Consider the following 25,075-nt stretch of genomic DNA (forward strand, 5'->3'; position numbering starts at 1 on the left):
TTGGTAGTAGGGCATAGGGGATGCTCTCCAGGTGCTACTGTACAAACAGAATGCTGAAGGCCATCACGACACAGCACACAGCCACATAGGGGCTCTTCCGTTCACCTGAGGGGAGGCAAAAAACCCCAAACAAAAATTCAGGCATGACGAAACAGATACAAGGTGCTCCTAGCCTAACATGGTAATTATACCATTGCACACACAAATTAATATCCAACATTTCTAGCTGGAGAAATGCTATTACAACTACAGTTCTGTATTGAGGAAGAACATGCACGGGAGTGGGAAAACTAAGATGCAGGATAGGATATATTGCTACATAAAGACAGAGTTGGAGCTGTTTGCTTTAAGCAAAGGTCAATGCAAGGACTTCTATCTTTCTATAAACCATCTTTTCTGAGATGCAGTTTCTGGGAAAACATTAAAAAAGGAAAAAAAAACCCAAAACATACTGCTGCTATCTCTTAGTGCCAAAGAGACTCAGGAGGCAGCCATCGGAAAGCTGATCAAGACACCAAACCTTTTACTGGCTCTGTTCCCAGTTCTGGCTAAGGGCTACCGCTGCTCAAAAGCTTTTTGTGTTGGCTGAGGTGTACCTCAAGGCTGTCTGGTCATGACAGCTGCTATATGCAGCATGCATCTTCTATGCATGGTATCATGTAGGAGCCAGCTAAATGGCTGGGGGAGCTCACAGCAGCTCACACATGGCCCGATGCCCATCTTATTTCTTTGCTAGAGAGACATAACACTGTTAGCATGTGGAAAGGGTCTGGTCCCCAGATTTTCAGGTTAGTGATAAAAATGGTCAACAGATTACAGAAGTTGCGCAGACACCTCTACTTCTGACTCTTTCAAACTAGTGTTACAGTTTTCCAGGACCGACCATGGATGACAGTTAAGTTTACTCCATTAATAGACTTCTATTTGGTGGCAAAGACAATCAAGAAAGATCTATTCCTACCCATTTGGTAGAGAACAAAACGTTACAGAGGTCTCTTGTTCACCAAATAAACTATGAAAAAAATGAATCTTAGGTAGGGAACTGTAACACAATCAGGGGAATATTAGTAATGTTAATCAGACTGCTACCTATTTACATGGGCACTTCCTCCATTTAATTAGCCAGGCGTTTTTACTCTTCTGCTTAAGCATTACTCTTCATGAATCCACTGACTTCCCTCTGGAGAGCAAAAAGTCCCCTACGCTGGATGGTGCTTCCAGCCTACAAAACTGTCAGGAAGTGTTAACACAGCAATGACTCTTTAAAGTGAGAAGATTCCTGTTTTTATGCATTCAGAAGCATAGAGGCAGAGCTGGAGCTGTTTTCTTTAAACAAAGTTCAATTTCCTTTTGCTGTGTGAGGTCTTTTGTCTTAGTATAAACTATTATTTCTGAGATGCAGTTTTTAGAGAAATGTTAAAGAAAAAAACCTGCCAAGGTTCCCAAGTCTAACATTAAGGTGTAATCCTTAGGAAAAAAAGTCTCCTTTACCAGCAGGACCTTCAAATACAGGAGGAACAAACTTTCCATAGCAAGAGAAAAATTAAATACTTGTTGTGACACCTCCCATAAGCAGGAATGCCTGCCACAGTGACATTACAAGATGTTGTCATGATCTGGTATATATTTAATTAAACTTCAAATAACTGAATGAATTAATATCTGCAGTTTCACATCTGTTTAAAATAAATTTTTGAGGAAGTCCACCTCCTACAGTTTAGAGTATTACAATTTTCATATGGGTTATACTCTCCTGCTCTTAATTTTCTTGAAAGAGAAATCACCATGTGGCAGGATTAAACATCATTTTGCACAACTTTGTAAATACGTAACCATTTGCTGGTTATTAAAATCTTATGCACATGTGAAAAGGTTGTTTAAAGATACTGGGCAAGTTAAATGTAAGGAAACCAGTAGGCATTTTCATTTTTAAATGAAATTTAAAATTCATTTTACACTTTCTATATGCCTTTGTAATTAACACAAATAAAATGATAGGAATCATCTTCAAAGCCCATTTCCCATACTGAGGATATGGTACTGTTATGTAAGGAAACTCACAGGAGGAATGTTAAGATGCTACCTCCTCATCTGTCAGTCTAAAAGAAAGTTGAATTGGACCACTCTACATGTAAGTTGAAAAGCAATTAAGTGTTTTACATGAAAAAGAGAAAAGGAAGCAGTTCAGAATGGAGCACTAAGAGTGAATGCATTACCTTGGATGCAGCAAATACAAACATGTTAATGTTAGTATGTGATGTGAAAGCAGGACTATAGTCCAGATAAACTGCAGTTCTTAACTTTATCAAGTTGATGGGGACCTCATAAACCTCTTGTGTACTCTTTTAAATAGTTTTTTAAATTGTTTGTGCTGCATAGCTAATAGAAAAAATATGCTTGCACTTAATTAACTAAAAAGAAGATGGTAAGGTAAGGTAAGGTAAGTTAAGGTGTTCTCTTCAACCTTGAACAAACCTTAATGCAGCTGAATTTTTACATTTCTTTTTGCTGGAATAGCTCAAAAGTAATTTCTGACAGCTGCCATACCTTGCCAGTATCTTTCAATTACAATACTAAAATTGTATGCTATGTGTTCTGCTATGTCTATTATCTAAATAGGATGGTATCTGCAATCATTTTAACAACAGGTCTTCACAAAAAACTCTTTTTTGTGTCAACGCTTTTTGATATACTGAAAAATGTGTGTCATGTCCCTTTCAAAGCCTGAGAATGCAGAAAAGGGAGCCATAAATTTTTCCTTTAGGTTCAATGACAAGTAGAAAGACCTAGAATTACAAGTTCAGTGTTTCTGCTCTGTATTAACAATACAATTTGAAGTACACTCTTTTGATGATGGATTTGTAATTTTTTAAAAGTCTTGGATATAACTTAATGCTAAGACTGAACTTCTATTGCATGTTCCCATTTCCTTCCCAAAATAAATTCAGAAGGATTAAAATATTAAAATAAATATAAATATCAATGTTATGGGAAAATGTCTAAAATCAGATAGAGCTGATCAGCCTCTATATAGATGCCACTTGACATCAACAGTTTTGCGTAATTCAAAAGTGCACAGAAGCTAACTAAAGAAAGGAGAGAAAAAAAGACGTTTGTGATTAAACAGAACCTTACTGCATTACGAATTCCATGTTGTTTTATTACTATAAGGTAAATATCTGGCTTCTGTCAGTAGTCCATTAGAATTTCAAATAGACAGACGTTTTTAATGCATCACTGATTTCTTTGTATGTTAGTAACAAGTATGCCCTTGGTTATTTCATGTAGTACAAAGTGCAAAAGATTTTTGCAAATATAACACCACATGTATGAACTGACTTTAGAAAATGCAGGCTTCCATGATGCTAAGTAAGACAGTCACACCCTGCCCCCACCCCTTCACTGTGTTTCATCAAGGTAAAACCTGCATTTTTTAGGATGATGTATGAGTATGGGTTTCATGCTACATGGAAACATTATCCTGACAAAAAATGCTTACTCTAGAAAAAAACACTGGTCTTAAAGATTTCAAAGAAAAAAAATTACCAATCCTGGCGCATTTCCAGAATATTCCCAACAGTCTGTAAAGACAAAATAAATTCATTAGGCTCTTGGTTTAATAAAATAACTTAAGTCAACTGATTTTCTTTCTTGTATGCTAAAACAAACCAAATAAACTGCAGTTTGCCAACTTGACACTATTCTTGACATCAGAAAACACCAGATACCTGCACAGAGGTCTAGCAAGGTTTTTTCCATGCAAGAAAAACAAAGATGCATTTACTCAGTCTGTGTTCCAAATCTGAAGATTTAACCAGAATTCTACATTGAAGTATCCCAGACAGAATATTATGTAAAGAGAAAAAACAGTACTAGAAAAATACTGGAGTAGGAAATACCAACAGGCCTCCATGTCATTGTATATGGGAAGCTTTTTATGTTAAGATTTTGAAGCGAGTCTTCCTGCAGGTGTGAGAGATGATAAACCCGACTACTTTAAATTTAATGCTTTGTAGTCTCTCTTTCGTATTTCCCTTAGTGATAATAGCTAAAAATGCCTTTTCTAGCAGAGCACACTCATAGGTATAATCTGATATAGAATACTTGCATTGAAATAAATAAAACAAATCTTCAGGTTTGTTTTTACTTTTTTTACCAAGGTTTACCTTGCTCATATCTCTCTAATGCTGCTTGCCGAGGACATTAATTCTCACAAGTGAAATAACAAAGGAGAAAAGCAGGATTCAACTATTCAGAGCACATCCACAGGGCACATCCAGAGCACAAGCATGTACACCACAAACTTATAGCTTCTCTGTGTAACTAAAATAATCTCATACTGACTGCTCAAGAGGAACAAGAGCGAGGACTGCTTTAGAATCCGAGGAGGAAGAGGGGAAGAAATACTAAAGCATTCTGAACTAGAAGCCAGCTTTCAGCCTTTCAAATGTTGGTCAAAACTGTGTTGAAAGCCTGTCTACAGGAAGCTTCCTTCATGGTATGACTGGTTGCAATGCAGTAAAAACATCTGGATTCAACTATATTGTCTATTTATAGATTTATGGACTTAAAAAAAAAGTAATTATTTTTCCTCCTTCTCCTGATATGTTTATCAGCAGTAACTTCAGTCTACATTATTTGTGGGGTTGTATCTACTACCTGCTGTGATGGCAGCTCTCCAAGTCCTTTCCCACAGTGCTCTGAACCCATACCCACAATGGCTTGATTATCTGTCTTCCTCCTTTCTTGGACTCTAGCAATTGCCTATTTTTTCCTGCCTAAAAGCAGACAGGTAGTTCTGGGCCACTTGCTCCTGCATACTTCAGCAGTCAATATATCTTGCACTTTTAAAAAAAGAATTTCTGTGCTACTTCATATTTTATGGCCTCTTTTATGGTCTTCAGTTTACTTCAGCATTAATCCCTCTTTCCTTTTAGCAGGTTCCCCTTTATTTCTGAAACAAAGGTCTGATGCTGGGCAGGTGAGAACCAAGTGTTCCAAGAGCCAGCAAGTGACTGAGGTTTTCAAATTCAAAGTGAAATGCTTTTTGACCTATGCATCTCTTGCTGACCAATTTACTGCTAACAGCATTCCAGCATTTTCATTTTTAGAAAACAGTTTTTTTCATTTGTGCCTCAGATCGTTTTACCTCAAGCCAAAAGTATTTCTGTATAGTCAAACCTCATTTTTTCTGCTTTTATATAGCTCCACAAGCAGAAGTAATAATCCCTGCATGTAGACCATCACACTTTTCCAGGCTAAGAGGTCACACAGTAAATAACCTGAAGACATCTATGCACTTTTTGAAGATGCATGCAGGTAAAAAGGCACTTATGTGTAAATCCTACAGAGCAAAATAGACAGCCCCATAGTACTGTGTGGATGGCACTTAAGACTCTTGCAACTGTTGTTACTCTCTGTAAAATTAAGATTTATAGATTGCATGCTGCAAAACCAAAACAAAAACTTCCACATCCCAGTATCTCATGTTGCCATCTCTCAAAAACTTGCCCAGCAACTCAAAGAAATAAAGCATTACCGTCCTTTTCATGTGCGCATTTGAAGAATCTTATCTGACAAAAAGAATATTAACTCCTTCAGGAAGTCTATAAATCTGTTGAATTTGCCTCATGATCTCAGCAAGGGTAATTCGTTGCCTTCTCAGGGCCTTTTTGACTGTGTGTAACAATGTAAAGTTATAACTGAAGTACTGTACATTGTTCCTAGGCCTGGAAAACCCCCTTTTTAGTGAAAATATGAATTTTCCTTTCTGATGTGGGAGGTATAAAAACAGTTAGAATATGGGTTTCATCAGCTACACTTAGTGCAGTTAACATTTTATGAACTTAAGGCCACCACTGCCATGAGGACTGACAAGCCTTCCAATGGATGACAACAGTACCTTTTTAAAAGGCTTGTGCTGCTATTGGAACAGCTCAGTACACCTGTTTGTCCGCCTAGCAAATTGAAATCTGGACCTTCTAAACAGCTATAATCACAGCCTCTGGATGAACTGGGGAGCTCACAATGGAAGAGAAGCCTGTGCAGGCCTTCCGCTTTCCTGAATTTTTCCATTGCTGTTCACCTCAGGTCCACAACGTGCACCTCTTCAGGTCAAAACCTGTTTGACTGTTACAGAAACGATGCAGCCTTGAATGAATCTGCTCCAAAATAATTCCTCCTGAAGCACCTACTCAAAGTAATTGCACTGTTCCTTATTCTCCCCTTCATGTTTAATGGTTGGACTGGATGATCTTAAAGGTCTTTTCCAACCTAAACGATTCTATGATTCTATGATTCTATGTTCATCTTCATCCTTGTTCTGATGCAGGTGAAACGTGTCAGTCTGCCTTGCATACCTGCTGTTTTCTGGCAGCCGCAAGTCAAATGTGCACGAGCTGCTGCATATTCCTGGCTTTCAGTGTTAATGTTAAAAGCACTGATCATGAAAGTGGTGTTGGTTGTCTGGAGAACAGAAAATGCAAAGAAATGAAACCCAGAAAGACAAGAAAGGTTAGTGGGGCTTTAGACTTCGGCTGCTAGACTGGGAATGCTGCAAAATGCAGCTGCCATGTGTTTATCAGGACAACTCCACTGCCACTGCAGGCGGGTGCATGAGAGACACCCCACTGCAACACTTACAGCAAGTCGAAGGAAATCTTTGCTGCACATAAGCTAACACGTCTTTCTGGTTAGCAGGGAGGAGAGAATCTTGTTGTGGTACACATTCTCCTCTAGTTAGCATGAAACAGTAAATCTCCACTTGCTTTCCCAGCCTTAAACACTGTTGCTTAGGACAAAGCACATGGAAACACTCAAGATGTGTCAGGGAAAATGAAGGTTTAAAATTTTGTTTGGCTTGGTAGAAGTCAACGGGATGTCAACATTTTGGCAGAAGTCAACAGGATGAAATACAGTGTTATGAGGATGGGTGACATCACTTTGAAACACAGTCTTTCAACCAACAGAAACATGTTTCTTTACTTACTATCAACAGATTTAAATCTTCACCAAAGTTACCACTCACTTAGAAATACAGTGAATAACTATCAACATTTCTCGTCCCTGTCACTTTAATATTTTATTGCTACTTTTTTATGCTATTAATTTAGAGCAGCAATAACGATGTAAGATCATCTCTGTGGTAAAATGAAATATCACTAGAATTTATTTTATCCAGTATGTCTAGACATTTCCATTTGAGCATGGAATATGTTAGTGAAGAGGGACAGGGGTTTAACAGCATATGAACTCCATGTAAACATCTACCATTCAGGAAACAAATTTCATTGCTTCCAGGCCAACATTTTATTCTCCAGTACAAAGTAGTCTACATAAGTATATGTAAAGCAAAAATAAAATAGTATGTCCAACATCTATATAAATACAAACCTACAGATCAAACGCCCAACTCCTCCACTGTGTCAGCACCCTTTGAAAACATTTTATGAAGAGAGTTCTATTGTACTCCAGACAGATTTGCCTCAAGAATAAACAGAGTAGCTCCAGATTAAAGGAAATAATCCTTGCCAAGAACAGCACTAAAATTTTAATCACTAAAATAAATATTCTTACTTCTTACTGTGTATACCTCATTGACTCTTGTGTTATCTTCCACTAGCAGACATGCAAATTCCCCTCACCTCCCCCCATCAGTCCTTCATGAAGTCATCCTTTCTTTCCATCTTTACTTTTATCAAAAGAAATCTCTCATGTCAGTGGCAACCTCATGTCCTCATATGAAAGGACACGAACATTTTCATATTAGAACTCCAAATCGAAAAAAGCTAGCATACTGTGGGTATCTTACACTGCTAAAAGAAAAACTTGTGTGATAAAATAGCAATTCCAGATGTTAATTACAACAAAGGGTTTCAGAAGACAAACACTCAAGGTTCTGCGTGACAAGAGTCTACCTGAAACTATGGACAGCCTCAGTGGTTTCTAGGTCAAAATTGCACAGTCATTACTTAAAACACAGCATTTAAATCACAGTTCTGCATACTGCTGATTGCACCCAACATGCAGTCACGTTCTTTGTAGCACAAAGAAAACTGGTAAGCCAAAAGGTGAAAGGGTATTAACACTGTTAAGTGAGGCACAGATTCAGCTCTGTGGCTGTCCCCATTTCCCACCATCTCAAAGACTGTGCTGCTGAGCAGCATAGAGAAGAACTGTTTTGCAGCAGTATTGCCCCCGCAACATTAAGCACATTCCAGGAGAACAAGGAACACAAAGGAGAAAAATGTTGGTCACCTAGAAACATGTGATTTAGGAAAAGTGAGAGATTAATTTAGAGTGACCAAAGGACAAAAAAAATACGTTAGGTTTTGTAGAAGCTTTCAAAAAATCTTCTACAAATTTCTTCATCTTAGAGAATATGAAAAATTACTTAAAGAGACCATACATATAGTGTTGCTTATTTAAAACAGTATTTTTAATTTTTTTAGTTACAGATTATTGCTAAAGCTGTGTTTCAAACTTGTACCTCCAAAATGCTTATCCTGAAAACAAACAAAAAGCCAGCTTCTGCTGCTGATGTTTTCTTACCTACCCTAAGAATCAAAAATAAATCATTACAGCAATAGCTGCATGTAGGAAAATGTTTTCCTTCTGTATCTTTAACATTTCTGTATCTTTAACAAGCTTCTAACGAGAAAGCTGCAAATCTGGAAAACAACTAATACAGCAATATTGGCTGGCTTTGTTAGTTAATAAATTCTTACTAAAAAATTGCAACTATGTTCTTGTAAATACCTTATTGTCCTCTACTGTAGGGTATAAAATGAAGATTTTTATCTTTAAAGAAGAGAAATTTTTCAAAATAGGATTTGTATTATCACACATCATTAGAAGACACCAAGAGTAAAATGTTGCAGTTAAAACCAAACAGCTTGTATATTTTTAAAATGATCAGACTACATACCCAGTTTTGTTTTTGTCCAGTAAGCTGGGAGCCAAGGATCTGATATACGCACAGGTACATATGAGCAGCAAGATTACAGTCAGTAGACTCTGAAAGTTGAAGATGGCAGACTATGGAAGAAAATCAGAGAGAAAAATTATATCTTTGCAGTACGAAACTTCTCTCACTGCATAAGCTGAAGAAAATAAGTGAATCCCTAGACAATACCCATTAAAAACAAAAATGAAACTTGTGAGCCAGAAACTCTTTTAACAGCCCACTGCACACAATGGTGGAAGAACGGAGTTTTTCCTTCTCAATCCATCCCAAGAAGGGTAAAGAAATAGCAGGCAAAATGGTAACCTTACAGTTTTGCTCCCAGGCGCCTGTTCCAAAGCCAGTTTGTGGAAACCCATTAGCAGCAGGCTAAGAGCTGCAGAAAACAGATGTTCCCTCTCAGCCAGGAGTAAGCGTAACTGCGGTTTGCATCAATAGAATATGATGGTGGTGGTGAAGGTGGAGGTGAAGAGTATTCAACAACTAAACCAGTGGCAGCCAAGACAGAGTGTAACAAGAAACATGCAGGAAGATTGTCAATATACTGCTTTATGAGGACTACACCCAAAATTCAACAGAGTTGTAAAAATATATACAATTAAACTCACCTGAAATACAAAAAGATAACTCATTAATTTTATTTTCAAATAATCTTTGGATTTTTAATTTAAAAACATCTTTCCTGTAAATAAATTTTTTTAGAAGTGCTGATTATATAGAAAACGCTGGACAAATGAAGGAATTGCCTTAGAAGGGAGAAGTGAAAATCTATAGTTTGATAGCCAAACTAATCTACCTATTGGCAATAAGAAACAATTTCTGAGAAACTGCTACAAGATCTGGCTGCTTGCTGAAGTTTAAAATATCAGAAAAATACAGTAAGTGCATGTCACAAGCATTTTTTTTAACTAAAGTCTGAGTCTTGTGCAGTCAGCGTGTTCTTTAATCATTAACTTATACACAACTCTATCATTGCTTACCTGAAGCAATCTTTTACAGAAGCATAAACGTTATGGGGGGACAGAAGGTATTAATGTAGGGACTGCTGTAACTTCATAACCAAGTACAAAATCTGGAAGAAAGGTGGCTGATGCTTATTTCCAGCAAGTGCCACATCACCATTCCAATATATAATGCACTAGAAACATTTTACTGTTTTTTCCAATAGGTTCATTGGAATTTTTAGTAGCAATATTTGCCTGCTAGTCCTTGTCATTTGTAGCTTCTAGTAATTAGTCCCAAATCTGAGACTTAAGATTCTTCTTACAATGTGAAAATAATCCAGCTTCATGAAGCTGCAGTTTTATCGTTTCGGGGTTTTTTAACTTAGCATGTCTCAGCTGACATTTTGGTCAACGTAACAGCACCAGGTAGTGTACTAGGCAATTGCTCACTTCATCAGCCTTATTTTCTGTTTGCTCAGCGACCCTCATTTGCAAATCCTATTTAGTCTGAACTCCAAAAAAATGCCAAAGCAAATACAATAAATTCAATCTTTGTTCTGGAGTTCTGATGAATTTGTGTCTAAATACCTCTTATTTTTTCACACTGCTCAAGCCAGAAGGCTGAGTAGTACTGTTTACTTTAGTGTAAATACTTAGCACTTATGAAGGCATATTACACTGCAGCTTCCTTCTTTAAGCAGAACTCAGTGCAATTTAAGAGCACATCAGAACTCCCATTTCCACAATCTGAGGCACGTTTCTGTTGATCTATGTGCACTTTCTTTTTATGTCACAAAATTCTAATGTTCTGAAGCTCCGATAATCAAATTTCTCTAAATAGTTAAGGAGAATTATAAAAGAAGATCAGAATAGTTCAGTTCAGTATTGCACTAACAGCAAATTAAGAGACAAAACCGAGAAGGTCTGGTAGAAGCAAAGCCATTGGAATATCTACGACCCTTCAGATACTAAGATACAAAACCCTGTAACAGAAAAAACCCAAAATAACCTTAGCTTACGTAGAAGTCTCCGTGAATCATATGAAGCAATACTGGAACATGAATACAACTGCCAGCCTGAATACATGCATTAGACAGGGCTAGACACACAAACTAATTAAAATGTCTAAGCTAACGGGGTCCAACAGGCTACTTGTGGTTGGGGAGGCACCCGTTGAGAAGGAACAGTGTAAAGAGGCTCAAGGAGCAAGTGAACAATCCTGCCTCTGCAGCCTGTATGGGAGATTTCAGCATCCTGAATTGGGTGGATGGTCGCATCCAGAGGGTCGTGGTCAACGGCTCAATGTCCACATGGAGACTGGTGACAAGTGGAGTCCCTCAGGGGTCCATACTGGGACCAGTGCTGTTTAACATCTTCATCAATGACATAGACAGTGGGATTGCATGCACCCGCAGCAAGTTTGCAGATGACACCAAGCTGAGTGGTGCGGTTGACACACCAGAAGGACGAGATGTCATCCAAAGAGACATGGACAAGCTAGAGAGGTGGGCCTGTGTGAACCTCATGAGGTTCAACAAGGCCAAGTGCAAGGTCCTGCACCTGGGTTGGGGCAACCCCCGATATCAGTACAGGCTGGGGGATGAAGGGATTGAGAGCAGCCCTGCGGAGAAGGACTTGGGGGTACTGGTGGGTGAGAAGCTGGACATGAGCCAACAATGTGCATTTGCAGCTCAGAAAGCCAACCAAATCCTGGGCTGCATCCAAAGAAGCGTGGCCAGCAGGTCGAGGGAGGGGATTCTGCCCCTCTACTCTGCTCTGCTGAGACCCCACCTGGAGTGCTGCGTCCAGCTCTGGGGCCCTCAGCACAAGAAGGACATGGACCTGTTGGAGTGGGTCCAGAGGAGGGCCACAACAATGATCTGAGGGCTGGAGCACCTCTCCTAGGAGGCCAGGCTGAGAGAGTTGGGATTGTTCAGCCTGGAGAAGAGAAGGCTGTGAGGAGACCTTATTGCGACCTTTCAGTACTTAAAGGGGGCCTATAGGAAGGATGGGGACAATCTTTTTAGCAAGGCCTATTGTGACAGAACAAGGAATAATGGATTTAAACTAAAGAAGCATAGATTTAGAGTGGATATAAGGAAGAAATTTTTTACAATGAGTGTGGTGAAGCACTGGCACAGGTTTCCCAGAGAGGTGGTAGAGGCCCCATCCCTGGCAACATTGCAGGTCAGGTTGGATGGGGCTCTGAGCAACCTGGTCTGGTCAGAGATGTCCCTGCTCACTGCAGGGGGGTTGGGCTAGATGACCTCTAAAGGTCCCTTCCAACCCAAAGCATTCTATGACTCTATGATCCTCAAGGGCATGCCCTCAAAGGCAGCACTAGCTGTTGGAGTGGATCTCTCCCTTGTACTTCTGCCTGAAGCAGGAGCCTTCTTGCATCAGCCATCCTCTTCCAGGAGCAAAATTCCCAAGCCAGTTCCCTCACTCCTCATGCCCTTTTTGTGACAGTAGCCTGAGAGACAAAAAAGGGACAGGGTGAAAATGTGACTAATAGGATGCAGACAGAAGGCAGGCTGTGGAGAAACGTAAGGAGTAAACGGCAACTACATGCAGCAGCTGATGTGCAGGAAGGTTTCTGCGATGAGAACATGGAGAGGGGACGTTACAGAAGTGGAGCAGTGATCCAACACCCAAAGCCAGCCCTCAGATCCTCAAGGTGAGGATACCTGCTTTTCTCCCGAGCTGCAGCATTTTCTGAATCATGTTTACTTTAGTATTTTAGCTTAGCTAGCTGAGTCATCATTTCTGTTCTACTGTGTCATAAATAATGGTCAGATTATTCACAAAGAACAAAACACTGCCCATCATTATCAGTAGAATCTTGCCTTTGTACTAGGCACAAGCTTTTGCCACCTTCAGAAACCAGGAAACTCTCAATTCCCCAGCAGAAACAACTCCTACAACCTATGAGAGGCAGTGTTTCCTGGCTCCTGTGGGTCTAGGAACGTGACAGGGCCGGATCCAGGAGTGGCTCCCTCTCAGCAAAGCCAGATATTCCCTATCAACGGATTAATTCGATCAGTCCTCTGGGAGAGACAGCTGCTCTCGACATCTCACAGCACAGTGCCTGCCAGAGCTCAGTTCCCATGAATTCCTGCAAGCTTCCTCCTGCAGCTGCTTCCCAAGAAGGCTGGCAGGATCAGGTACTTCAACATACGAAAATGGCAGAAGGGTACACTTGCTTCCTCTTAAGCAGGAATTGTAAATGTATACGCATGAAATGTGTTATCAGTCAATCAATACGGGCAATATATAATTGTTCTTTGTTGGGCTCTTCATGTGTTTCCGCAGATATGCAGCACAGGGCATCGCTGTAATTACAGATGCCATTCCACTGAAATGTGTTCTGAATTACACATTTATCTACATAGTCACTTTAAAAGGACAGACATGCATATTTTAAAATTTGATTGCAATTTTAAACTGGAAATGAAAATTTATTTCTCAAGTAGATGGCTTCACATTTCACATCTGAAGTAATTCTTATGGCCCAGCTGAATTTACAGAAAAGGGCGATTCACATCCAGCTGCTTGAACTGATGTAATTAAAAGCTTCTATAAGAGTCACATGTTACTCAGAATCCTTTTAAAAAACACTGCATTCACATAGCAAGCTATCTGGAAAATGTCATAATGTAGGTGGGTTGCAGTTCATTTGGTTAAACTAGGTTCCTCTGATCCAAAAGTAATTAATTGGAATTTTTCAAATGTTGACTGGCTTAATGTAGATCCTGTGAGCCTCATTTCCATTATAAAGAAATTTCAGCACATGGAAAAATTGATGCTATCTTTTAGACTGTGTCCACAGGCTGGTGAAAAGACAACTAACTTCCCAAGACCCAGATTGCAAATGCAGAAAAGAATCAGCACTGGTATTTTATTCTTGTTTAGACAGTGCAAGCTCTGGCTTTAATTACATATGCTGAAATTTTCCACATCTGCATTTGGCACGTTTCTGACATGGTAGTAACACTTTGCTAGTTACATTCTGTGTTACTTAAGTAATTACCCTTTTTTATCCCCCTCCCTCCCCCATGTGCTGTCTCCAGGTAGCTGAGGAGCACTATCACATCACCTGCAGCACTAATGAGGTATTGTATTCAGCAGAACTTGCAAGAGCAAGTTTTTTCATAAGTCTTTAGAAATTTAAGACCATGAATTTTCGCTTTGAAAGCTATATGCCCAAAGGCTCTTTTAAATCCTTCCCCAAATTAGACCTTAAAAAAACACCTCAACATTATTTCCCTGATCATATCATATCCTAAAAAAATAATTCCCTACAATACACCATAGAAATAAAGAATGAATACTCTTGAAAGTTTTCTTGTGCTCAGATTAGCAGTGGTGGCATGTATTAGAAATACTCATGCCAATATATGGTAGTTAGAAGACAAACGTTGCAGCTAGAGACATTTGAATGTATTCCCATCTGAGCCTGCATCTGAACAGTGTAGCTGTCAGCACAGAGGATACTGGGGCAAAACAGGGAGTTCTAAGGAAAGAAATGGTCTCCAGTTGCCTCTGGAAGATGCCATCGGTGAGCCTGCTACAACACAGGAGCAGGAGATCGTGCAACAGCTCCTTTTTCTGGGCTGAGGAGAGAGGGAAGGAGGAGCTTGCAGATGGAGTAAAAAGAAATCTGTGGACTAGTATGTGGTAATAAAAGTTTAATATACTAAAGTATAAACTAAAGTCTAATTTACTTCAGTAAGTGTTGATTTAGAGTGAAAAATTTCCTACGTGGCTGAGAAAGGGAATCCTGATGGGCTATAACATTTGCACAGCTCCTGTCAACCTGATTATAGACAATGTTGTTACTCTTGCAATTTAGTCAGCATTAAATTTACTACACCTGGGGAGAGGATAAAAAAAAAAAAAGCAGCTTGGAGTCCTGCTTATCAACAACTCTTGCACTTCGTAAGAGTATTTAATTCAATGTGCTGAAAGGAAGGGCACACTCAGATGATTGCCTATATTTTTAGTGATCACTGGTAAATGTATATTCAGCCTCAGCAGACATAGCCATAATAAATGCACTGATCCTAAACTTTTTTCTACAGTGAAAATAACAGGCATAGCTAAGACTTTGTATCTATGTCTGTACTTTTTCTTCGCTCCACCACTCTTACATTCTGTGAGTCAGATACTGTTTTGTTCCATGTCTTTGCAGACAGCACCACAGAATTATGAACCATTTAATGATGCAACCCTTGGGTAGCACTATAATAAACTACATCATTAAGTTTTCATGCAACTATATGTGTCATAGAAGGACCTCATGAATTTCCCCTCGCCTCATATACTTTCATTTAAAATAAACCACTTGATATCACGGTTCTAGGGGAAAAAAGACATGCAGGAGAACATAAACCCCATACTGTTGTCCCCCTGAGTTGGTAGAAAGCCTAAAACAAAAGCTCTTGCAGTTTATCTCAACAGACTTAACACCGAAACCAAAGCTTAATCTTCCCTAGACTTTCAGTATCTACAAAATGATTACTCTATCTCTGATTGCAGCGTGACTATGATTTCATCTGTGTGTGCTATACAGAGAGCCCACCGTAGCGCCAGCAAGTTGTTAAACTTTGCCCCACAGTTACTGTTATAATAATCAATTTATATGAGCAAAGATAAATTATTGCAATATTCTAAAGAAATGACAATCACATTTGTGTAATGTGCTGCAAAATAGGCAGTCTTTCTAGAACAGTTTTATTTTCTTTTTTCCTCCTCAATATTATAAAATTGATGGATGATTATGTTCTCTGGAACCAAAGAAACAAATGCTAATATCTGATCGTTTAGCTGCCTTTCTCATATTAAAATGTGAGCAAGAGCTTACACTGTAGTTAAACTGTGGTTAAGCAAGAGCTGATAGAAATGTAAAAGCCTGCATTAAAATAGTAATGTAGGCTCCAAATCCTATCACAGAAAAGTGAAATCAATCTATGAGATTTTAATGAAGAGGTCCTTAAAGAGCTGAAAGAGAAAATACTTATTATCTAAGGCTTCCATTAGATACCACGATTCTTATTTTCCTGGTCTAAATCTAGGTTTTAGGAGTATAATATTGAAAAACATAATAGGAATTAAGACATGTAGGACTACTCCCAACCTGAAGGTCACAGCAATTTCTAAAAATTAAAACATACATATAATTATATTATTTTCCAACCTATTCCAAAATAATGTTTTCCCACTGCTGCCAAATGTAATCTGATCAAAATGAATGGAAAATAAGCATTTGTAAAAGAGGTATGCTAATTAGAACTGTAAGAAAAATACAGAACTGTCAAATCAGTTAAGCTTGATGTGATTATTGGCAAAACTACACTGAAGAACTAAGGAAGAGGTGTTGAGACAAAAGTAGTTTGGACAAATAAGTATCCAAATACCATCCAGTTAGCAGCTACTGGTTGCTCCAACATGAATACGTTTTTTACTTTAAGTTTACTGCACATTCACCCCAGTATTTAGCTTCCAAGACATTTAAGTACAATATTTAATGCTCATTCACATTTCTGTCTACAATATATATTTTTGCATTCATAAAATTTAGGCCAAGGCTCTGTTAGAGTAATAGGGAATCTTTCCCCTAGACTTTTCTTGAAGAAGTATGTTGTCTAATTTAAATGGCAAGTACAGCACCCAGGAACTAACGTGCAGGCTTTTCCGTCACCTGAAGACTAAGACATCTGCTTAAAACATAACCAATCTCTCTGAACAATTAGACAATGAATTAACAGATGGAAACAGTCATCCTCTCCTACAAAAGCTCTCCTGACTTTAACAGGTTTTGGTTTTTTACTGCAATTCAAATCCACAGACCAACACTGAAATGACACCTCAAGATGACGATGTTGAAATTCTATGCTCAGTTCAATTCCTTCTTTGCCCCAAAACCTAGACAATAGTTTCAAAATCGAACTTTTGGTGTAAGCAGCTAGCAGATGCAGCATTTCACCAAAAAAATTTTACAGTAAAACACAAAGTGAAATTTATGATATTAAACCTTTTTTTATCAGGGTTACTGTAACACATAGGTGTATATGTCCATATATTTACTCAACAAACATGTTAGATGTGGCAGTAAAAGCTTCAGATATCTTTTCCTCCATGTCTTCTTTGCAGATACCATAGTTTGCAATTTTACAGACTTTTTTTCCTCTTTTTTTTTTTTTTCTCTTTTTTTTTCTCTCCTCTTTCCCCATTGGATAATAGGAATAATTTCTATAATCCTTTTTTGGATGCTGAAGCTAAGTACGTTCTCCAGAGTAACAGGGAACCTAATGGTAGTTTCTGGAACTATGAACAGAGTGGGTGATATTCAGCCATTGCCACAGAGCTCTCTAAAAGGACATAAATCTTGATGTGTAGCTCTTTTGCCTCTCTGTCCTGGTGTCGGCTGGGATAGAGTTAATTTTCTTCCTAGTAGCAGGCACAGTGCTGTGTTTTGGATTTAGGATGAGAAGAATGCTGATAACACACTGATGTTGTTAGTTGTTGCTGAGTACTGCTTATGCTAGTCAAGGACTTTTCAGCTTCCCATGCTCTGCCAGGTGCACAAGAAACTGGGAGGGGGCACAGCCGGAAGAGTTGATCCAAACTGACCAAAGGTCTATTCTATACCATATGGCATCATGCTCAGTATAGAAACTGGGGGGGGGAGGGGGTTGGCCAGGGAGCAGTGATCGCTGCTCGGGAACTGTCTGGGTATCGGTCGGCAGGTGGTGAGCAATTGCATTGTGCATCACTTACTTTGTATATCATTATTATTATTATTATCATCATTATTATATTGTTATTATTATCATTACTATTTTACTTTATTTCAATTATTAAACTGTTCTTATCGCAACCCAGGAGTGTTTCTCACTCTTACTCCTCTGATCCTCTCCCCCATCCCATCGGGGTAGGGGGAGTGAATGAGCGGCTGCGTGGTGCTTAGTTGCTGGCTGGGGCTACACCACGACACTCTCTTGTGCCTAAAAATCTGTACATTAGAGATTTCTAGAGTGTAGTCAAACAGAAAGAGAAAAATTATCCATGTAAAGAAAAAGACATCTTCTCCCATAATGAGCAAGTTCTGGCTTCTCTTGCTGTTCATCAAAGAAGTATGCCTAATCATAAACTTGTACCATTCTTGTGTTTTTGATAACTGGGCAGCATAGTTCCTGCCAAATTAGCTAACTCTCCCTTCTGAAGCTGCACACCACAACGCTCATTTTGTTTACCTCAAATTTACCAGAGAATCATAAGAAACAGTAAAAACTGTGTGTGTGAATGGAAGAGGTAAGCGTCATTCTAACATGCCAGCACATTTTGAATCATATGACATCCTTAGTCTAATAAAAGCAGCGTGGAAAAAGCCTGAGTTTGTACCAGAAGGTGCTACAGGAATTTGAACATAGACATGGAAGAAAGTCAAAGTTCTTCAAAATGAAGACACTGAAATATTTTTGCTTTGTTGTATTGAATACTTTGACATTTGTGATACTGCTAATATTCTATCTGCTGGTGTTTGATAAATTTAAGAAAATAATGTTTTGGTGAAAGTTCTACTGTCATACCAAAATCACAAGCAAGAATCAAAAACTAATTAGCGATTGGCTCCATAGCACAACAGGAAAAAAACGCATGCCTTCTGTTTCTCTGAATGTCTCTTATCCCCACATAAATCCTGTGCAATTCAATGCTGAACTACATTCCTGAACAACCTTACAAAAAGCCTAAGAAGTTGCTGCATGCAATAAAGGGATAGTATGTTCTTCCCGTTTTAAAGGCTGCACAAAAAGCTTGCATGTTAATTTACCTAAGAATTAAAAAAAAAAAAAAAAAAAATCAACAAAAACATTTTATGTATACTGTTTATATACCTCTTTTTTTGGTTCATTAATAGTAGAATCATCTCTTTAAAACATGAAAAATAAATACTTCTCTACCAGGAAAAAACATACTCAAGAAATAATGAAAAGCTCTAAGTCTCTGATATCCCATGGCACTGGGCTGGCCTACAGCACCTCTGTAGGTCTCTTGTTTTGGCAGAGTTCAGGTGTGTGGTTTGGATTCTTAGGATTTGTAAGACAGGTACCACTTTTAGCAAGATGCCAGCTGTTTCCACCTTCTTTACCTGGTCACAAAGTTGAAAATGAAAACTTCTGGTGAGTTTGAACACCAGTCTCTGTGTATCAGCACATAACCATATTCAACACTGTAGTTATTACAGTGAATGTGCACAGTGTCTAATGCCGCAGCCAATAAAAAATTAAATTGTGACATTGACTATTTTATAACATCCTTGTTTGTTCAACGTAAGAGTCTGGATCATGAGTGGAAAATCTACAATGTATAATCACCTGATTATTAACCTCAAATGGCCTGTGGAAAAATGATCCCCATTTCTCATGCTATTACTGAATAAAATTAAGATGTTTAATAGTAGACAGAATGCCAAAGATGTTTAGTAAGAACTGCTCAACACTCAGCAAAGAAATGGCTTCTCACAACTGGTGTCATTCTTGGACTGTTCAGGTATGTGGTAAAATTTGTAAAAGTAGACTCATTGCATCCTACTCTTCCCAAATCAGATCAAGAGGTGCATCTTACAATGGCAGGCAGAAGAAATAGTTTCCTCTGTTCTATAATCACAGAAGCAAAATACTGATGATATATTTTCACATCTCCTTGTAAACTGACACAGAAGCATCTATACTGAACTCACAACATGCCTACGCCACAGTAGCATTACTATCTACAAGTGCAGTTAGAGATAGTATGAGATTTACTAAGCACCAATATTAGTGTAGTAAACTACATAGTTCGCTCTCCCTACCTAGCCACACTGCGTCTCCTATTCCTCCTTTCCTCTCTCCTTTTCCATGCTCTGACAAGCTTGTTATTCTGATGGGAGGAAAGGTACATACAGAGCAGATCCTTCTTGCTTTCTCCCCAATTAGCAGTGTTTGCTCCCACTGCTGGGGGCATCCCAGAGCTGCTATGGGGGTCAACCACTACTGAGTGCAGGGACACGAGCTGTTGCACGATTGGTGGCAAAGGAGGTCCTAGCACCTTCTTGCATTACAGCTTTGGCGTAAGCGTAAAATCCTCAGATTCCCAGCAAAGTCAGATTACCTGGCTAGCACAGGCTTTACCAGATGACAAATTTGCAGCTGTAACTCCCTGAAATTCTAATTGTTTCTTATTCAAAAAATTCAGTGCCTGATGGCATTGTAATACTGACATGCAAAAAGCTGTCCATCATTATTCCAAAATAAATTCGCAATACAAAGACACCTTAAGACTGTAAAGATGAACCAGGAGATGTTTTTAATCCTATCTACCTTTAGGCCATGATAAAAACAGATCTATTAGCAAATTCTAATCAGGAGTGATTCCTCCTTGTAACTTTGAATAAGCCAAACACAAAACTTTGTACTTGAAGACTCCTGAAAGCTGTTCTGCAGAACAGTGTCTCAGATTCTGGTATGTTTATATCTGAGAGCTTGGTGTGGATCAATATTTACTAATAAATGTTTCTACAATTGGTTATATGAGCAATTCCCCTTCCTTCTATAAACACCATTCTAAGGCAGCAACAAAAACTGTGACAGAAATGTTTGTCTTTACAGTAAGTTCCCAAATCAATTTTTCAGCAGTAATTTGGGGCTCGAGGTCAGTCCTAACCAGAGGGTGAAGGAGAAAAGCCATCTTTGTGAAGTTTTCTGCAATTCTTTATTTTCTTCACCACCAAATTGCAATTACAGACACAAAACATATCTACCAAGATTTTTTTGTGCGTGTACTCACATTTGGCTGCAGTTGCACATTTTTGCTACAAAGGAAAGACCACCCTTCAGCAGGTGAGAGGCTCATCATTAATTTTAATGTTATATTAGGCTTCTTCACTCTTTCCACCCACCACACCACATGCATATGGCAAATTTTTTAAACCCACTAGGAAAAGTTTTGTTGAGTTTTCAAATATATAACTTCAGAAGTTGACAGCATAAACTGATACAATGATTTGTGAAAGTCACAAATATGTGAGCAATACATATTCTGCTTCTAAGTAAATTAAGCAGCTGTGTCATTATATTGTATCCCTTCTGTTTGCAGTAACTTTTTAATCCATTGAGCAGCTTCTACCCACTTTCAAATTTGGTTTAAGTTAGAATGGTATTTTTTCTTCTACCCACTGGCAGTGAACAGGAAAAAAATAAACACAAGTTGTGCTTTCATATAAAGGAAAAGACAGGTAGAAGCCAGCTTGTATGTATTCTGTTTGGCAGCAGCTGGCCATTCACCCAGCACAAGTTTTGACTTGCTTAGTAAGGATGTGGTAAGGAAGCCAGGGAGACAATGGGGTGGAAAGTTCCAAGGGCTAAAGTCCTTTGGAAATCATGCTTCAAAAACTATGCCATTCACAGAGCTAGTGGCTTGCTGCAGCTGCAGTTCATTTTCTTTGGAAAAAGAGAACAAACTGGAGGTGTAGCTCTACTCTCTTCCATTTGAGGACACACAGACAGCAGCTGTTTCCTATCTCCCAGTCAAGCATGAGCTCAAAAGAAAGTGTCATTAACGATAGCCCATCACTGCTCATCCCACAAGACAACAATTTTTTCTAAAGAGCCATGACACCAGAGGTAGCATCATGGAGAATTCAAAGTCTTGGAGATGCCATGGGAGTTATTGTTTGCCCCGAGGAAATTCAAACACCACAAGACTGAGGAATCTTATTTTCACCTCCTCTGACATAAAATCACGAGAAAAATCTCATTAAAAGATTCTATCTTACTTCAGGTTCCTTGAAGAATACAGAGTAACCTCTAACAAGCAACACAGACAAGTAGAAAAAAAAATTCCCACAAGATCTTGTTACGTTTCCCATAACCTTTTTGCTAAGATATAAACAGTGCTAAACTGAGCAATGTAAATCTCTCACTGATCAAGGTTCTCTTGCTTTTTTTTCTACAAGCTCAAGTCCTTTTAAGTACTATGAAGAACAGCAAGGTGACATTGTATTTCCACATTATCTACCTTTTCAAGGCACTGATTAGAGGTGGGGTATTCGTCTCTTGTCTTCTCTATGTGTGTTTTAGATCTTCTGAGATAATTTATGCCTCTTATCAGCAAAACCCTTTGTTCCCTGCTTGAAGCCACATTAGAACAGGTTCATCTAAAAGGTCTGCCAAGGAATGCTCAGATGAGGAAGTTCCAGCAATTTCCTTCTGGTAACAAGATCTGGAGCCTAGGAACTTTTTTTGAACTAAACCATACGAAAGTTCAAGAGACATTAATCTTTTAATAAATATGTGGGAAATACCAAAAGATTCAGTGGAAGTTGCATTGTGTACATCACTGGTGATGGATAACCTGTCAACATCAGGTTGGATGGGGCTTTGAGCAATCTGATCCAGTGGAAGATGTCCCTGCCCAAGGCAGGGGGTTAGACCAGGTGATCTTTATAGGTCCCTTCCAACTGAAACCATTCTGTGATTCTAAGAAAAATTTTGAAAATGCTCATCTTAAAATAATTCTGTATTGAAGTAAAAGTTACATACAAACCTTTACTTGTCCAGGGAAACCTTTTCTTATCTTAGCTATTCCTTTGTTTTTCCTTTTAATTTCAAAATCATGTCATGCTCATACAAAGACCTTCACCCTAGCTGGGAAAGATTATTTCACAACACAGCTTTAAGTCTAATCCAAATACAAATCTTTCATTTATATTCTCTGTACATAGTATGAAAACAAAGGCAAAACCCATAGAAAACATACATGGCAATGCTAATGAGCCTCTAGGTCGACTCTATATACACCATTCATACACATCCATTAGCAAACAGACCTAGGCCTCTGACGCTATTTCTAGGAAACGAGAAGAGCAGTTAGTGTCAGGATTCAGCTTACTGCTCAAGAAGCAAGACGTCAAAAAACGCACCCATTAAATCGGAAGCTGAGAAGAGACAGAAACGCTATGCTGACAGGCAGTGCGCCGCAGGTCAGAGCGGGGCCTGCTGCCCCACGGGAACACGCGGGCACGGAGGGCACACGTGCCGGGCTGAGGGCGGAAGGGCGCCGAGGGGGCGCAGGCACGACAGGTTTGCGCCACGGCGAAGCCAACCGCTAAGCACGGCCTTACGGTAGAACTGAGACGGCTCCGTTCCCGCGGGCCCGCTGCCCCACGGCGGGGCGAGAGCCTCGGCCTCTGAAGGGGTTCAAAGGCCCGGACGGGATGCGAGACGGCTCTGAGGCGCTAGCGGGCCCGGGAAGCGTCGCTCGGCAGAGGCGCGGACGGCCGGGCGGCGCGGAGGCCAGCAGGGCCGGCGAGAGAGGCCCCCCACCCGCCCGGCGCTCCCCGCTTACCATGGCGACCCGCTCCCGGCCACATCACACTTCCGGCAGGCCGGGCCGGGGCGGAAGCGGGGCACCGCCTTCGGGGGCATGGGCGGGACCGCGGCCGGCACCGCCAGCTTCCGATGCGGGGGCTCGCGATTGGTAGGAGCGGCGGGAGGAAGGCGGGACGGAAGGGCGAGCGCGACTCTCATTGGCTGCCGCGCGGCCGCCGGGAGCGCGGCCTTTTCGGGCAGGCGGAAGCGGCGCGCGGCGGTGCAGGAGGAGGTAGGTAGGTAGGTAGGTAGGTCGGTCCGTCCGTCCGTCCGTCCGTCTGTCCGTCTGTCCGTCTGTCGGTCGGTCGGTCGGTCGGTCGGTCAGTCGGTCAGTCAGTCAGTCAGCACGTCCCGCCCCGCCCCGCCCCTCCGCCGTGAGCGGGGCGGCGGCCGGCGGGGCCGGAGTGGGCGAGACCGTCAGCCGCTACCCGTGCCCCGGTGCGGCGGAGGCGAGGGCGAGCGGGCCGGAGCCCTTAGCGGAGCCGGCGTGAGCCGCAGGCCCCGCGGGGCGGGTGGTGGGGCCTGGCCCCGCTCCCCGGGCACCCAGCGGCCACGCTGCCGCCGGCGCCAGGCCCGGGACAGGCCTTGCCTGTCCGCGAAAAGCGGTGGTTTTGGTGTTGTTGTTGTTGTTGTTGTTGTTTTTTAATTCGGTTTGCCTGCGGGGCAGGGAGCGGGCCGGTTTTCCGAAGGGCGCGGGGGTGCCGCTCCGGGCGGAGCTTTGCCCTCCGGTCCCTGCGGAGGCACGGGGGTGAGGCGCTTGCTCGGGAAACGGAAAGAACGGCTTAATGAGGCTATTTTTTAATAAGCTGCGTTTTATTGTAAAGTCAAGGGCCTGTAACTAATGACACAAAATTATTAAAAGAGCTAAATGTTCTACGTGGCTGGCCTATTATACTTGCATATAAAAGAACCCTGTACAACTAAAATCTGCAGTGACTCTTGCACTTGGCAGCTGCTTTTGACAGTGCCTGCTCTACCATCAAGCCATACGAGAGTGATAGGCCTTCATTTTGGCTTGCCGTGAAAAAGATTTGGCATTTGTTTTTTAAACCGGGAGATTAATTTTTTTTTAAGGAATTACATTTGATCCTGTGAGGGACTTCAGGGAAGGGAAGACTACATGCATTCCGACCGCTTCTGTGGAAGAACTTCATCATGATTATTTTGTATTTAGAGTAAGGTGTCTAGGTGCTGCTGTCGTGACAAACCTCTGTTCTGAAGTTCTGTGAACAATCTGTTCCTCCTTTTATAAGTGCACTTTATCTTACAGAACTTGAAAAATGTTAACCCTTTCAAAGATGATGGCTTTGTTTTGAGGTCTCTGTCATTCTGTATCTTTCAGTACTGGGGGCAAATTGGTTTTGCTTGTCTGTTGCGTGTGGGACAGGTTTTGCTTTTTCCATTGGTAAAGGGAAACAAATTTTTCATCCTACCAGAAGAAGCTGGGATAACATTTGACACACCTCCAGAAGTTGCTGTAGGAGGCTGCAGTGCAATAAGTGTGTGTATAAAACGTGTTTGTATAGTGGAATCAAGGCAGTATTCTACTAAAGCCAAGTACTTTAAGGCAACTGAAACAAACATATGCAAGCCACTTATAGAATTGTTTAGGCTGGAAAAAAAACCTTTAAGATCGAGTCCAACCATGAACCTAACAGTGCCAAGTCCACCACTAAACCATGACCCTAAGCACCACATCTACATGTCTTTTAAATACCTCCATGGATGGGGACTCAACCACTTCCCTGGGCAGCTTGTTC

General features: G+C 40.4%; 1 protein-coding gene across 1 annotated transcript; it reads right to left on the reverse strand.

The window, feature by feature from the left end:
• TMEM167A (transmembrane protein 167A) lies at nt 1-23,338 on the reverse strand. Its single transcript, XM_075726296.1, has 4 exons — nt 23,293-23,338; nt 8,927-9,036; nt 3,547-3,581; nt 1-105 (listed from the first exon to the last, which is right to left on the reverse strand). The coding sequence occupies exons 1-4, from the start codon at nt 23,293-23,295 to the stop codon at nt 35-37; spliced, it is 219 nt and encodes a 72-aa protein (XP_075582411.1). The 5' UTR covers nt 23,296-23,338; the 3' UTR covers nt 1-34.
• Between the last annotated feature and the right edge of the window lie 1,737 nt (nt 23,339-25,075).

Source organism: Pelecanus crispus, chromosome Z, assembly GCF_030463565.1.
Source record: "Pelecanus crispus isolate bPelCri1 chromosome Z, bPelCri1.pri, whole genome shotgun sequence".
Lineage (NCBI taxonomy): Eukaryota > Metazoa > Chordata > Aves > Pelecaniformes > Pelecanidae > Pelecanus > Pelecanus crispus.